Source organism: Lithobates pipiens, unplaced genomic scaffold, assembly GCF_037356315.1.
Source record: "Lithobates pipiens isolate NorthernLeopardFrog02 unplaced genomic scaffold, aLitPip1_a1.2 Scaffold_27, whole genome shotgun sequence".
In the NCBI taxonomy this organism is placed as follows: Eukaryota; Metazoa; Chordata; class Amphibia; order Anura; family Ranidae; genus Lithobates; species Lithobates pipiens.
In genome coordinates, this window is record NW_027507788.1 from 142,647,671 (window position 1) to 142,664,917 (window position 17,247).

At 39.8% G+C, this 17,247-nt stretch overlaps 2 protein-coding genes across 2 annotated transcripts in view; one reads left to right on the plus strand and one right to left on the minus strand.

The window, feature by feature from the left end:
* Positions 1-614: 614 nt before the first annotated feature.
* On the plus strand, positions 615-1,604 carry LOC143932987 (olfactory receptor class A-like protein 4). The gene has a single exon (XM_077455910.1). The coding sequence runs from the start codon at positions 615-617 to the stop codon at positions 1,602-1,604; it is 990 nt and encodes a 329-aa protein (XP_077312036.1).
* Positions 1,605-1,684: 80 nt separating this feature from the next.
* LOC143934189 (taste receptor type 1 member 3-like) overlaps positions 1,685-17,247 on the minus strand; it is a 53,031-nt gene continuing 37,468 nt past the window's right edge. The window contains exons 5-6 of the mRNA XM_077457586.1: positions 14,876-14,990; positions 1,685-8,068 (exon numbers count right to left, since the gene is read on the minus strand). Of these exons, the coding sequence (XP_077313712.1) occupies positions 7,152-8,068; positions 14,876-14,990 (1,032 nt within the window). The 3' untranslated portion in view covers positions 1,685-7,151. The remainder of the gene's footprint in view (positions 8,069-14,875; positions 14,991-17,247) is intronic.

Consider the following 17,247-nt stretch of genomic DNA (forward strand, 5'->3'; position numbering starts at 1 on the left):
TAAAAGAAAGTGCCTGAGCAAATACTTTCATGTTAGGGCCATTAGGTATTTCTTAAAATAAATATTGAAAATTACTTTTGGAATTACATTGCAGCTTATATGAAACCTTAGTAGGTGAGTTGGTTAAACTTTCATTCTAATACAAATGAAAAATACAGTTGTGACATAGCAAATTAGGCTAATATCCTGCTGCTGGTGAGTCCTGGTGGGCATGCTGTGGAGGACACAGCAAAGAATGTTCCCCAGCATATTCTAAAGTTCCTAACAATGACAACTTCTTGCCAACAGCAGGATCACAAGTGTGACTTTTGTCTTAATCAGTTGGAGAATTGTTCATTGGAGTGTGTGTATTGTGACTGTATAATTCAAGTCTCTATGGTTGACAGTAGGGTGGGTGTACAATCATGGAAGTGGGTGAAGGTGGAATATAATCTTTTTTTATAAACAATTACCATTCGCTAGTATAACTTTTAATGCTATTTTTGGCATTATTACATTCAAAATATTACATTTTTAATATGAACACTATAATATACCTAATTCTTTTTCTTTATCAGGCTATTCCCAATATTTAAGGATATACTAACTTCCTTCACAGAAAACAGCTAATTGAAATGGCCGATATACCAATAGATATTGCTTTTTACATGGTCTTGGTAGTCTTTGGAATTTTGGGCAACTCATTGGTGCTTCTGACAATAATAAGCAATGCTGTAGAGAACAAGACCATGCCAGCTTCTGATATGATACTTATGAACCTCACTGTCATTCACCTTTTATTATCTGTCTTTCGTAATGTCCTGGTTGTTACATTCCAGATGGGGATAGATCTTCTCTTCTCCACCTCTTGGTGCCGGGTCTTCATGTTCCTTTGGACCCTGTTGAGGTCCATGAGTGTCTGGGGCACATTCTCCATGAGTGTATTCCATTATATCAGCATCAAGAGCCATTATTTGAAACTGAGAGCAAACTCTTTCATCACCACCATTAAAGCCCTAGCTGCACTATGGATATTCAACAGCTTGTATTATATACCAGCTTTGGTATATACTTCCCGTGGGGAATCTAACACCACATTTTCAGTACAACTGATAAGCACCAGTACCAGACCTGTGATGGGCTGTGTATGGAACTTCCCAAGCCCTAATGCAAACCTTTTGTTTGTCACCACATCATTGGTTATTCATGAAATCATACCTGTTATTCTTATGGTGGCTACCAATCTAGGTACCCTGTACACTTTGCAGCAGCATTCAAGGGCCATAGCTGCACAAAAAACTATTAATCGTGTGGCTTCTGAGAAGAAAGCAGCCTTGGTAATCACCACTTTGGTTCTTTTGTTTGTCATCTGTTGGGGAACCAACGTGGTGGCTGTTAACTTCTACAACTTTACAAAAGGGGCATCTGCTTCCACCTTCTTGTTGCCCATGGCTAACTTTGCTGCCTATATTTTTATGGGCTTTAGCCCTCTGGTGTTGTTGATTGGACATAGCAAGCTGCGTAGAAAACTGATTAGCCTGATATGTAAGCAGTTTAAACATCAAGTTAATCCAGTTGGCTCTTCACTTAAGTGTACTACAAATGTGACTACTGACAAGAGTTAGATAGACTTTTAGATAGACTAGTCCTTCTCATAAATGGATTATTGTATAAAGTTGTAAGTTATATAAAAAAAAAACACCAAAAGTCCAATCATATTTATTAACTGGCAATGGATAACACAGGGTAAATGATATTTCATGAATTATTTATATGTAATAAATTGTTTCTTGAGGCATGTTGAATGCAGACTATTTCAGACAATTTTTAATTTAACTTTTTTCATCCAAATTAAAAGATGAATCACATGCCTTCTGTGAGAAATGTTTGCTGTCAGTAAAGTAAAAATGTAGGTGATACCTTTTGTGTGACTAACTGAATATAAATAAATGTGCAAGCTTTCTTAAACACTTCATTTCTGTCTTCAAAGCATGCTTGGAATCCATGCCCGAAAAGGTAAAAGCTTGCGCCTCAAAATATATTTAGCTAGCCACATGAAATTTATCATGTACATTTTTACTTTCTTACTCCTGTCTAAGGCTAACACAGTTAAACACATTACTGCTCTAAGTGTCTCACCTTATGCATTGTGTGTTTCAATGCCATAGCAAGAGCAACTGCAATAAACTACCAATGTGACCAATCTGGGCCAAGCACAAGTCATAGTACATATTGGGAAAATTCCATAATTTCTTGGTTCTTGGAAGCATACTTAGCATGCTGTGTGTAACTAGATAAGCTGCTATTATGTAACCATGATAGAGATACATGAAACATTGAATGCATAGGTAAATATACTGTATAGTTGCATTACAAAGTGGAACGTTAGATTCAACCCTGTTTTGGTTTTCTGTGCTGTAATAAAGACAGTTCTCATGCTGACTATTCATATCAATGTTATACTAGTTTATTTTTATATTTGATCTTAAATATAGAATATTTTCTTTTACTGAATTGTATTGAGATTTTACAATAAAAAAAATAAAAAAACAAGAGGTAAAAGTGGTACATAAACAAAATGGAAACAAGAAGTATCAATTCACCTTGTATAAATATTGCTCCCCAAATGTAAATTAAGAACGGCAATGGTCTGATATTGTGAAATTACATAGGTAAAGCAGGACTCATTAAATACCTATTCGTAAACTTAAATTGAGCATTTGTAACAGAAGGATGTTTGTTCACAAAAGCTGCTTATAAGGACAATATCTAGGAAATCAAATCAATATCAGGCAGCCCATATCCTAATGCTTCTATAACTCAAATGAACAATATGAACAAGGGGCCTGGCACAAAAAAAAAGAATAATATATAGAATAGTTGATTGCAACTAAAATTACATTTATAATAATTTTTCTATAAATTGTTGTGATCATTTTTTTTACCTGTTCAAAAAATATTGAGTTGTAAAATGTTTGGATATACCAAACATACCAGAACCATGCAGCAAATAATCAAAAGCTACTCATCCTGATTGTTTCCTCTTTGCTCCAATCTTAAAACAAAAATTAAAGAAAGTAACAAAAAAATACCCACATGACTACAGTTTTTGTCAGACTAAAACATTCATGGGTACCTTCAGTTTTGACACAGAAGGCCATAAGGTCTTTATGTAATATATTGGGTTGTCTGTGGTGTCAATGTACATCAGGGCTTTATGTAAAGAAGTTAAATTATTATTATTATTATTATTCAGGATTTATATAGCGCCAACAGTTCGCACAGCGCTTTAAAACATGAGGGCAGACAGTACACTTACAATACAAATCAATACAGGAGGGACTAGAGGGCCCTGCTCGTTAGAGCTTACAATCTAGAAGATTATTTGAAGTGCTAACAGGTAATCTTATATAAAATGCTACCATATACTAAGAAACTAATTGTGTCAGAAAGCCTTGTGTTTTTCTTAATGTAGGTATAACCCTAGTCGTTTTTGTTTCTCTAGTTGTGGGGAGTCATGTATTTTTTAGTTGTCTATATTTCCATTGGGTAGGATTTCCCCTCACTTCTATGCTAAATACCAAAATGGGAAATGTCTCCAATGGCACACACACAACAAAAACACATTTTTCAACTGAACAGGGGAGGAGCAGAACATCTGTCAGATTTTATTGCTATCTTCATTACCCTTGAGAAGTTTCGCTTTCCATTGATTTCATTAGTATTTTGAAAAAGGCAAAAAAATAATTGAGTACTAGCAGCAAACATTCCTTGCATGCTCTTAATCATACAACAAGAAATGGTACATACGTTTGGGGGGGGGCACCCCTTGAGAGATTTCAAAGTATGTGCCCTTGACAGTGGTCCCTGGCACAGGATTGGAAATCTTCCCTGAGGAAGAGCAGACAGCAATAAAAATCCATGGTTACATTCTAACCTCCCTTACTCTATAAAAAAAAAGTTTAACTAGTTTATGTTACAGCAAGAGAACCATATGTTATTATAGCAAGATATACCTTTATAGATATAAAGCAATGATATTACCACTTATATTTGGAGATGCCAGACCTTTAAAATATGTAATTATATTTTACAATTGTGTTGTAAATGAAAACTTTTGGCAATATTGTTTAGCAATATCAGCGCTATGCTGTCTGTGGAGTTTTAATAATTTCTTACTGTTTGTTTGCATAGACTTTTGGGTATTCAAGTTTTCACCCATAATTGCCTTTTGTCCAATACAACCCTTCGGTATTACTGTTGAGGAAAGTAAACTATAATTTATAAATGTATTAATTATTATTATTTTGATAATTATAATTATTTATTATATAGTTATATATATTTTGCACACTGTATCAAATGGATTTATCATGACCTCCAGTGCTATCTAAAGTATCATATTACAGTATTTTTTAACATATGTTTTAGTGTATAAAGAACTTCTAAAACTAAGGCCTTACTACTTCAAAAGTGACTCCAAGGAATCTATGACATCAAAGTTGTTTCTGATGACCACTTAAAGTGGTTGTAAATCCATTTTGTTATCTTCCTAGAATTGTTATGTTCCATTCGGTTATATGCCCCAGTGCATGTTCTATGAAGCACCCTCGTCCTAGAATAGGGCTACAGGTAAATTTAGTTATGGTGGATGGTAGCCAGCCTGGCTAATTTGTAGTGTTCAGTGGTCAAATGGCTTCTGTGCTAATCCTGTTTAGCTGTGATTTCTACCTTTTGTCAGTAGATGGTGCTGTTGCCTTTGACATTAGTGTGATGAGCTACAGTGAGTTCAGGCTATGAATAAACATACCTTTCTCAGCAAATCAGACTAACAGCTTTGCATGCTGGAAAAGAGTATTTATTTGGGAGAAGTCAGGTGATATTAGTCTTCCCGCCCAGGGCTGCGGCCTAGGTGGACGTGTGTGAAACAGCTCCTGGCTGCTAGGCCTGAAGCCTTAGGCCTATCCAGGTTGTCTCCTGGCTACTAGGCCTTTCTGAGGTCTATTCGGGTGTTCAAATTTCTGTTGAGTAAAGCCTGCTAAAGATCTGGAAATGCTTTGGGTGGGATCGAGTTCTAAGGAAGCACCAGAGGTGGCTCTTCATGAGCTGGAGGCTATGAAGTGGCTGGGAGGACTTCAAGAGAGAGCTCATCCAAGGGAATCTGTGTATGACACTGTGAGTAAAGTTCAGTTACTAGAGGAGACAGCCTATCTTACAAAGTACAGATGTGCTGGTTCAGCTTAAAGGCTATTTTTCCTATACTGCTGTCTACCTTATCTCACCTATTTTTGCCTAAGGAGTCTGCCAATCTGCCTGTTGCTGATCGTTACTAAGGGTGCCCTGTGCCCTATCCCCTCTCTCCCACATTTTTCCTGTTTGAGAAATAAACTTCTCTCTTGTTTAAAGCAGACCTCCACCCTAAAGTGGAAGGTCCGCTCATCGGAACCCTCCCCCCTCCGGTGCCACAATTGGCACCTTTCAAGGGGAAGGTGGTGCAGATACCGGTATAATCCAGGTATCTGTACCCATTTCCGGGACAAGCTAGCTGCAGCTAGCCGCAGATGCCCCGCCCCCCACGTTGTGTTCTGGGAAGCAAACAGTTCCCAGGACACAGCGGGGACCAGTGGAGACGTGCAGTGCGACTCGCGCATGCACAGTGGGGAACCGGGCAGTGAAGCAGCAACGCTTCACTTCCCGATTCCCTGACAGAGGATGGTGGTGGGGGCAGCTGAGAGACAAGCGATTGCTCGTCATCTGCTGCCGACATCACTGGACCCTGGGACAGGTAAGTGTACATTTTTTTTAAAGTCAGCAACTGGAATATTTGTAGCTGCTGACTTATAATATTTTTTTTTGAGGTGCAGCTCCTCTTTAAGCATAAAAGTGACTGGTGCCCAACTTTCTTTCTTGTTCATCACCCACCATGCCTAGTAACCTGCACTCTGAGGAATTATGTCAGCCCTCCCTACCTCTGGTAGTCACCACCAGGCTTCTGTAAAATTGTGGTAGGCGATACATCTATAGAAAAAATATGCTGCTTTATACCTTATTTCAGAGTGCCACTCAGAGCTCAGGTGACCGGCCGCCAATCTCCTCCCCATCTAACAGCTACAGTGGGAGGGGCTGAAAATCCCCTGTTGACATCAGCCAGGAGGAGAGGAGAGGAGGAGAGAGGCAGACGGTCACCTGAGTGCTGAATGGCACTTTTAAATAAGGTATAAAGTGGTGTATTTTTTTATTTAGAACATACACAGGGGCACATAACTTAATAAAACATAGGGGAATGAATCGGGTTGAAACACATCAGTTTCTGTCTTAATTGACATGTTTGCTATGTAATAGGTTTTGTCTTAATTGACATGTTTGCTATGCAATGCTATGTATGTTTCATGTTTTAATATTTGCACCTCATGGGTATACCCCGTGCCGAGCTCATATCTTGACTTTCATGCTCTACTAGATGCTTATAACCAATAAAAACTTTTATCAAATCCAATATCTTCTTTGAATCTTTTGATAATCACACAGTTTGCTGTTAAAAAAAACCCTTTTGGGGGAAACTTCCCATATTATATTATCCGGGGTATGCAGCAACCTTATCTCTCTGTATATGTATCTTCCCTATGCTAAAAATCTAAGAAAATAAGTTATTGTAGCAGCAGGAGGGAAGGGGCGGGGAGCAGATCAGCAAAAACTAGCTGACAGGCAGGGAGGGAGGGGGAGAGGGGGAAAGAGCAGAGACAGCGGGATGACAGAAGCATGTAAACTGACCACAGTAATCATGGATCAGCAGTCTTGGTAAACATGGTCAGTTTACAGAAGGGTGGGTAGCACCAGGCAGGATCAGCCAGGTATTTTAGATGATAGAAAGGGACAAATTACAAAATACAGGTACTGTGCTATTATTTATGCTTTAAAGGAACGGGGATCCATTTTTTTATTTTTAATTTTTTTTAGGGTTACTACCACTTTAACTTCCAACCAAGATTTACAATGCATTGTTTCCTGAAGCGCTGTCTGCATTCAAGCAGCTTCCTAAGTAAGTGCTCCTTAGCTGCTTATTTAGCTTAACTGCTGGTGATTTACATATTGATTAAAATCAGAACATTGATTCTTAAAGATATTTTATAATGCTAACAAAATTTCAGGAAAGTTAGCCAATTAAATTGTGTCTACTCATTTGCCTTTTCCTCTTGACTGTTTGGAATACAAGTGCTGAAATATTCACTGTTGTTCATTTCCTTCTTAAAGAGCAGAATGTAGCATTTCGGGAAGAAAACAGCAGACAGAGCCCCCAGACAGCTGCTCAGAATAAAAACCATCTGAATGAGAGATTTGTAGTCAATGTCTGTGCTTACGTAAGTGGGTATAAAAATGATCCAGGCAAGAATCACAGTCAGCATGGCTATGGTGATATCTCTTGCCATGTGATACTGGTGGATGGGTTGTTCAGCCATGAAAGAACAAATAAAGGATAACAAGACCAGCAGCCCATTATAGGCAAACATCAAACCAAACTGGAGCAGTGGCTCACATTCACAACTAAGATAAATGGCCAGGGAACTCACGTCAAGTGATGCCAGCTTTACCGAGAAGGGCTGGGAGGACTTCACATACAAGGCACAGAAGAAAAACTGACCCAGGAAAGTACATATTAGGATGCTCCATCTTCCTGGATAAAGTAACCAATACAAACAGGATCCAGTAGACAAGGAATTAAACTGAAGCTGCATCGATTTGGTCAGTATTGGCCCAAGAAATATAGAGAAGCTCAAGGAAAGCATGGGCTGCTGTAGAAGACACATTTTGTCAGAAGGTTTTCCAATATAAAAGAAAATGGAGGAACACATACATACCAGACCTAGCAGAGTCATAAAGCTCTCAAATTTACCAGAAGCAGCAAGCAGAGGGGTGTTCCAATTCTGGAATAAGATCAAAGCCACTGTGACAATAATGACCATGATTAATCCCATAAATATAAGAAGGGCAATCACATAATAGTTCCTCCATGTTAGAAAAAAAAAGGCTGGATCTTGGCAGGCTTTGCTTCCTGACTTGGACCACTGGCCAGAAGGACATGGTGTACATTCTGTAAGAATTTGAAGAGGTGAACATAGTTACATGTCAGAAAAGATCAATGATGATTTTCAATAAAAAAGTTTTTAGCTAGAACACTTTAGACCCAACTGTACCTTAGCAGGGCCTTTCTTCTAACCACCCCTCCTGCTGTTGTCAGAGGACTGACTTTTGACCATTCTGAAAAATGGCCTAAATGTGTAAGTGGCCTGTGTAATATAAGCTGTTTTAGGATATGATAAACATTGGAACTCATTTCTGGACTTTGCATTACAGTATTTTGCCAGTAAAGATGGACTGGAGCCTTTACCAAGCACCAGTGTTTACTTGATTCCCATGGCCTGCTCAGGTACAGTAGGTACAATGTTTATACTTACGAATGTAAGGCCCCATTCACACCTAGCATTTTGCAGTGACTGGCAAGCTTTTTTGTCATTAGACAATCACGGCAAAATGCGCTACACACGTTTGGGTGCCATTCATTTTCAATGGTACCTACAACGCGATGGAATTTTTCTGCGAAAGTTGAATGACAAAAAAGCATGGCAATCACTGCAAAACATGCATAAATATGCACACAAAGCTCATCACCCACAATGGTGTGTGAGCTTCTTTGACACAAAAAATATGCTTAGGGTAGCCCTCTAGGCTTGGTTCACACCAATGCGTTTTTGCATACTTTTTGCAGAAACGCAGGACATTTTTTTTACCATGGCTTCCTATGGAACATGTTCACATCAATGCATTTTTGTACCTCTGAATAGGTGAAAAAAGTGAGCTGCGCTAAAAAAACACTAAAAAAATCTCTAATCACAAAAATTCATCAATAATCACAAGAGAAAATAGTGAGAAAAAGGGATACAAACAATTAGCTTGAAAAGTTAAAGATTTAAATAAATTGTATCAGTGAGTAATATCTTTTAAACATATAAGTGACAAAAAGATTTAGTCAGTGCCCATAATATAGTTAGCATAAATTACATATCCCTTATATATAAATCACATAAATTGTCAATATTAAAGAAAATAAACCAACACACCACCAATTTGTTGTAATAAATGAACAAAAAAACCAACAAAAAATTTTGAGAAAAAAATCAGAAAAAGTCCCAGAAATAATGATCCAAAGGATAGTGTTAATTCTTCCAAAGTGAAAATATGGAATTGACACCCACAATGCTCTGTGTTAAAGGGAATCCAAGCAATCACCTCCACCAGTGAGAAGGGAGGCCGCTTACCAGAATTATAGATCTCAGTGTCAATGAGATCAACAGGGCAAAAGCACAGGAGTTCTGGATGAACCGTCACATGAGCCACACAGCCTTTATCCTTGATGCAAAGCCTCCAGACAAGGAACGAGGATATCGTGTATCATATAAAAAATCAGAAAGGCACTCGCATAGCGTAAAACCTCTTATTTTAATGGAAATAAAAAAAATAAACAACATTGCACTCACATGTACACAGAAGAATACGATCGTATAATACAGAAAAATGAGCTGGCCGGCTCTCGTGTGCCGCCCGCACTTCCTGGTTGGGCGTAGAATGCGGTGACGTCAGCACGCCATACCTCCCTACGCGCGCTTCATCACGAACGGACGTGTTCACGGGATGCGGGACGGCGTTCTGACGCACCGCCTATATACCAAAACATAAAACAAGCAGCCTCGGTCTGAGCTCCATACCGTCTCCCAGTCCGCCATATTGCATAAGGGAAAGAGGACAAAGAATGCCCCTATTATCTCCTAATCCGCCATGTTACATGAGGGAAAGAGGACCAAAATTACCCTACTACCACAATAGGTTAAACCTCTGTCAATAACCAACAGAGTTAGCTGGGAACCAAGAGTTAGAGCTATGGGTCGCATACATTAATGAAACATATAAAAAACATGCTAAAATAAGTTCTCTTTCACCTAAAAAAATCTTTTTTCCTTTTCCCTTTTCAATTCATCAAATATATTATAGACCATATACATATAGAGGTTCAATCAAAATCTCATACATATATATATATGTCCAAAGGGGGAAAAAAAAGGAGAAAAAACTTTCCCTTAAGAAAATTTATTTTTGGTTAATTAAAAAAAAATTATATTTATTTAAATGATATATAAAAATAATACATAAAAAATTAAATATGAATCAACGCGAGCAGAACCATCTAAATAGGTAAGCAAGGGGCTTATACTGCAAAAAAAAATTTTTGGTTACCAGTTGTATATATAGGGATGCCACCATCATAAAAAAAGGGATGTAATAATAAACTTGGGTAAAAATCAACCTAGGTGGAAACAAAAAACCCCATAAAAATCGTTTAGCAAAGACTCATGGAACTCACACCAAGTTTATAGCAAAAAGAAGAAAAAAGCCTAAAATATACAGACTTTTCCAGAGAGTTATATATTGTATGTAAAAAAAAAATTCAAAGAAAAAGAAAAGGAAATATCATGCATTGTCAATAAACGCATTTACGTCCACTTCAATATTGAGGCCATGAGGGGTATAACTCTTTAGTTTGTGTATCCACATCATTTCAAGTTTCGAGATGCTTCTCACCATGTGGGTTCCCCTCCAATGGGGATTGAACTTATCAATCCCCAAAAAAATTGTGTTAGTGGGGTCCCTATTGTGCACCAAGAGATAATGTTTGGAAACCGAATGTTGGGTGTACCCCCTACGGATATTCCCAATGTGTTCATTCAGGCCACAAGGGCACTCCAGCAGGTAGACCACCGCCTCGGAAAAAAAAGGAGAAAAAACTTTTTTGTTGGTTTTTTTGTTCATTTATTACAACAAATTGGTGGTGTGTTGGTTTATTTTCTTTAATATTGACAATTTATGTGATTTATATATAAGGGATATGTAATTTATGCTAACTATATTATGGGCACTGACTAAATCTTTTTGTCACTTATATGTTTAAAAGATATTACTCACTGATACAATTTATTTAAATCTTTAACTTTTCAAGCTAATTGTTTGTATCCCTTTTTCTCACTATTTTCTCTTGTGATTATTGATGAATTTTTGTGATTAGAGATTTTTTTAGTGTTTTTTTAGCGCAGCTCACTTTTTTCACCTATTCAGTCTATTATCGGAGTATTACGATTAGGGTTGCTGCTTGTAGGGAATTTATTTATATATTTTTTTAAATTTTTTGAATAGCGCGGTTTACTCTTTATATCATTTTTGTACCTCTGCATTTTTTAAAAGGTCTAGGGACTTTTTAACCGGTTGAGATCCGCGCTATAGCCAAATGACGGCTACAGCGCGGACCTCCTTTGCCGGGACTATGTCTATTGACCCCGACCCCTTACCACATGATCAGCTGTCAGCCAATGACAGCTGATCATGTGATACAACGGAGCCGGCAATCGGCCATTATTCCTCCTCGCGCTGACAGCGCGAGGAGAAAAAAAAGAGCCGATCACCGGCGGACGTGATCAGGACATCAGTCCCGATCACGGCCAGCCCTGCCAGTGCCCACCTGCCCCCTGCCAGTGCCACCCATCAATAAATAAGTGCCCCCCATCAGTGCCACCCAGCAGTGCCCATAGTGCCACCCAGCAGTGCCCACAGTGCCACCCAGCAGTGCCTACAGTGCCACCCATCAGTGCCCACAGTGCCACCCATCAGTGCCCGCAATCTGCCTCAACAACGGTGCTGCACTCCAGTGCCACATATCCGTGCCCATCAGTGTCATCTACCAGTGCCCATCAGTGCCGCCCATCAGTGCCCAGCAGTGCCACCTATCAGAGCCACCTATCAGTGCCACCTATCAGTGCCCATCAGTCCCATCTATCAGTGGTACCTATCAGTGCCCCTTAGTGCCACCCATCTGTGCCACCCATTCGTGCCACCCATCCGTGCCACTCATTAGTGTTACAAGGTCTCAGGTGTGAATGGGGAATAGGTGTGTGGCAAATTTGGCATTATCGCTCTTACTCTCTCCTACTGGAAGTTTAACATGGCACCTCATGGCAAAGAACTCTTAGAGGATCTGAAAAAAAGAATTGTTGCTCTACCGAAAGATGAGCTAGACTATAAGAAGATTGCGAAGGCCCCAAAACTGAGCTGCAGCATGGTGGCCAAGACCATACAGCAGTTTAACAGGACAGGTTCCACTCAGAACAGGCCTCGCCATGGTCGACCAAAGAAGTTGAGTGCACGTGCTTAACGTCATATCCAGAGGTTGTCTTTGGGAAATAGATGTATGAGTGCTGCCAGCATTGCTTCAGAGATTGGCGGGGTGGGGTTCAGCCTGACAGTGCTCAAACCATACGCCGCAAACTGCATCACATGGTCTGTATGGCTGTCGTCCTAGAAGGAAGCCTCTTCTAAAGATGATGCACAAGAAAGCCTGCAAACAGTTTGCTGAAGACAAGCAGACCAAGGACATGAATTACTGGAACCATGTGGTCTGATGAGACCAAGATAAACTTATTTGGTTCAGATGGTGTCAAGCATGTGTGGTGGCAACCAGGTGAGGTGTACAAAGACAAGTGCGTCTTGCCTATAGTCAAGCATGGTGGTGGGAGTGTCATGGTCTGGGGCTGCATGAGTACTGCCGGCACTGGGGAGCTACAGTTCATTGAGGGAACCATGAATGCCATCATGTAACGGAAGGTGGAGGAGCGCAAGGTCTCTAACATCCACCAGCTCCGTGATGTCATCATGGAGGAGTGGAAGAGGACTTCAGTGGCAACCTGTGAAGCTCTGGTGAACTCCATGCCCAAGAGGGTTAAGGCAGTGCTGGGAAAGAATGGTGGCCACACAAAATATTGACACTTTGGGCCCAATTTGGATATTTTTGTACACTTAGGGGTGTACTCACTTTTGTTGCCAGCGGTTTAGACATTAATGGTGTTGTGTGTTGAGTTATTTTGAAGAGACAGCAAATTGACACTGTTATACAATCTGTACACTCACTACTTTACATTGTAGCAAAGTGTCATTTTTTTAAATTTCTTCAGAGTTGTCACATGAAAAGATATAATAAAATATTTACACAAATGTGAGGGGTGTACTCACTTTTTTGAGATACTGTGAAATTATTCTTTTACTTGTCTTTGCATATTTGTTATATATTCCAACATCTATTTATGCTAATAAACATGTTTTTTATACTCCAACCTCCACAAGTTAATAGCCTCATCCAAAGTCCCAATTTCTCTTTTCTTATTTAAAGGTCTTTATAAGGAAGTCATTAAATTTCTGCAATTGCTGGTTGATCTTCATCTCTTCCAGTGCGTTTGTTCCTGTGATCCCCTTGCTTCTGTGAATTCCTATTACCAAACTCAGCTTGTCTTGGACCTTCTCTTGCCTCCTGATCTGACCAAGGCTTGTTTAATGAATTTTCTCCCTCTGCTCTCCTATGCATGGCCGACGGCTATTCACCTGACTACACTTGCTCTGATCCCCACCTGGCAACTGACCTTGGCTTCCAACCAACTCCTCTCCAGTTCTCTGTGCTACTGTAGACTTGCTGCTTTTCACGGGTGCCATCTGTGTGCAGACACCATTCCAGTGCATCAGCTGTACTCCTGAGTGTTCCTCTGACAGGCATCCTAGTCATAACATCTCTGCAAGCCTTCCAGCAGGTGACTCATGCTACTTTGGGGTTGACACCTCCTGTTCCACCGTAAAGGGAGTCTGGAACTTAGCTGAAAGAGAAGCCCTCTCTCCAGCACCAGGTACGCGATAGCCTCCAGCACTCACTGGAGTACTGAGCTGTGCAGAGGGAGGGAGTGGCTGGCTCAGTCTCCCAGAAGATCACTGAGAGGCTGAGCCAGCTGGCGATTTAGGCTGTTGGGTGGATCCAGACTGTAATGCACAGATCCATTCAGTGCCTGGACTGTCTGAGTGACATCATCTAACAGCAGGCTTTAGCGTGCTGTTGACTAAAAACAGGTCACAGGAGTGCAGAAGGAAATGCACTCCTGTGATCTATAGGAGAAGTAGGGCCAGGAAAGCTTTGGCCATACTTCTCCTTTAAAGTGATTGTAAAGGCAAATTTTTTTTTGTTTTTGTTTTTTTAAATAACAAACATCTTATACTTACCTCCTCTGTGCATTTGGTTTTGCACAGAGCAGCCTGGATCCTCCTCTTCTCTGGTCCCTCTCCGCTGCTCCTAGCACGTCCCTCCTCTGAGTGCCCCTCAGCCAGCAGCTTGCTACAGGGGTCACCCAAGCCGAATCACAGCTCTGTGTATCCATTCAGATATGGAGCCCCGATCTGGCCCCACCCCTCTCTCCCCTGATTGGCTGACTGACTTTGATTGATAGCTGCAGGAGCCAATGGTGCAGCTGCTCTGTCTCAGCCAACCAGGAGGAGTGTCCTTGATGGCTGATGGGATCGTGGACATCGCTGGGGAGAGAAGGGGCTCAGGAAGATAATAAGGGGGGTGCTGGGGGGGCTGCTACGCACAAAAGGTTTTTTATCTTACTGCATAGAATGCAATAAGATAAAAAAACCTTCTGCCTTTACAGCTCCTTTAAAGTGTATTTCTAGGCAAAACCATTGGGGTTAGACTTTCTGTTAAGTTTTTATAGCTGGCTGAATCTCTACTGGGTATAGTCACTTGTACAGATGACCATGGTCACTGAGAAAGAACAAGAAGTGAGTGGAAATCTTCTAAAAAGGACACTTGTTCCAGGACAGCTGTTTGGAGGGGAACTAAATTCACTTTCAGAGATTTCTACTAATTCCTGTTGAATATCTGGGGCAAGAGGTTGCAAAAAAAAATTTTTTTTGGCTATACATACACTGTAATATTCTGACATTGTAAGAGTAATAAAAAAGGGCTGGATAGAGTGACAACCTGTGGAGTTTACAAAGGTTCCCTCAGGACAAGTAAGACATTCAAAGCAGGAGAAGTCTTTGATCAACTTGACCTGGCCTTCTGAACATTGCCGGGAACACGTAGACTCTGGGACCTGCATAAAAACACAGCATGAAAAAGAAGTCAAAACATTTATACTGATTTAAATGATCTTGTTTTCCTATTGATAATAATTATTTTGATAATTTTTTGTTGTAATAATAATATAATAATTTTATATAATAGTAATTAGCTAACATAACAGCACATTAAATATCAAACTATGGAAGGATAGTTTAAAGGAGATTTACAATTCCTGAAAGAGACAGGAGGCATCAGGAAAAGGTTATAGATAAACTCTTCTGGTTCCTGATAAAAAGCTTAAGCCCGGATCTAATGACGTCTCTATTAAAGGATCTGTCCATGTAAACAATGAGATTTAATCTCTTCAGCCCCGGAAAGGTTTTACCCCCTTCCTGACCAGAGTACTTTTTACAATTTGGCACTGCACTGCTTTAACTGGTAATTGCGCGGTCATGCAATGCTGTACCAAAACAAAATTTGTGTCCCTTTTTTCCCACAAACAGAGATTTCTTTTGGTGGTATTTGAGTATCTCAGCAAATTCCTTGGGGTGTCTACTTTCCAAAATGGGATCATTTAGGGGGGATATGTACTGCCCTGCCATTATAACACCTCAAGAAATTAGATAGGCAGCCATAAACTAAAAGCTGCGTAAATTCCAGAAAATGTACCCTAGTTTGTAAACGCTATAACTTTTGCGGAAACCAATAGATATCCGCTTATTTTTTTTTTTTTTACCCAAGACATGTGGCTGCATGCATATTGGGCTAAATGTATGACTACAATTGATTGTATTGCATTTTTTGTAATGAAAAGTAAAAAGTATTATTTTTTTCATTATTTTCGGTCTTTCTTAGTTTATAGCGGAAAAAATAAAAAACACAGAGGTGATCAAATACCACCAAAAGAAATCTCTGTTTGTGGGGAAAAAACGGACACAAATATTGTTTTGCTTAAAAATTGCGCACAACCATGCAGCGGCGACAAACTGGATCTATTTTTAAAAGCATTTAAAAGCCTTTACAGGTTGCCACTTTAGATTTACAGAGGAGGTCTACTGCTAAAATTATTGCCCTCAATCTGACATTCACAGTGATACCTCACATGCATGGTGCAATTGCTGTTTACATATGACATGAGAACAACGCTTGCGTTCACCTTTGTGTGCGAGCTTTATTTATTTATTGATTTATTTTGCCTTTTTATTAAATTTTTACACTGTTCCTTTCATTTTTTTTAATCATTTTTTTGTTATCCCAGGGAATGTAAATATCCCCTATGATAGCAATAGAGTAGTGACAGGTACTCTTTTTAAAAAATAAAATGGGGTATATTAGACTCTAGATCTAATATCTGGCAAAAAAGAAGTCATGAAATGCCTGTAGCTTCCGGTTTCTTAGGCCATAGAAATGATTGGAGCTATTCTGGTCTTCAATCAGCTCTATGGTCAGCTGGTGGAACCACCGGCTGCATTCTCACGTTCCCCTGGTGGGACAGGAGAGGCTGAGAAAACCATGGAAGATCGCGGGGGGGGGTCATTCCCTCCCACTGTTTGTAAAAGCAGTCTAGCGGCTAATTAGCTGCTGGGATTGCTTTTACATGAAAACCGGGCACTGGCTGAAAAGAAAACGATACCAAGATTATACCTAAACCTGCAGGCATCATTCTGGTATAACCACTCAAAGTCCAGCAACATACCAATACGTTGCTGGTCCTTGTTGGGCATATATTGTCATGTTCTTTTTTTTCATGCAGCCTGTGAATGAAAAAAGAGAAAGGTGGGTATGCCCACCAGTGGAATACTGCCCTGCATCCACCCACTTCTAATGATGAATAAACGTGCACCATTTTTTTTTAACTGTGGTGATGAAATCACCTCCTACAGAGCTGGAGTCGCTGATTTCAAACACTGTTGCTGTCAAGATAAATAAATCAGTGCTGTAGCTGAATGGCGTACTTGAAAAGCAAATAATGGTAACAATAAAACATTAACTCAGCAAAAAACAACAATCTGTGCCAAAAAAGAGTAAAAAATATATGCCAAAGCATGGGGGGTAATCCGTCCCTAATGTTAGGGGCTAATCACACCACCACCCCTGGCCCCATGCTTCGGCATATATGCTCTTTTTTTTAACTGTGGTGGTGAAATCACCTCCTACAGCGCTGGAGTTGCTGATTTACGTATCGTGAAAATTTCTATGGTGAACATATATTTATTTTCACATTGTATTTCAATTATGACTAGCCTACTTCTATTAATCTAAATGATCTTGAAGTTTGTAAACGAACT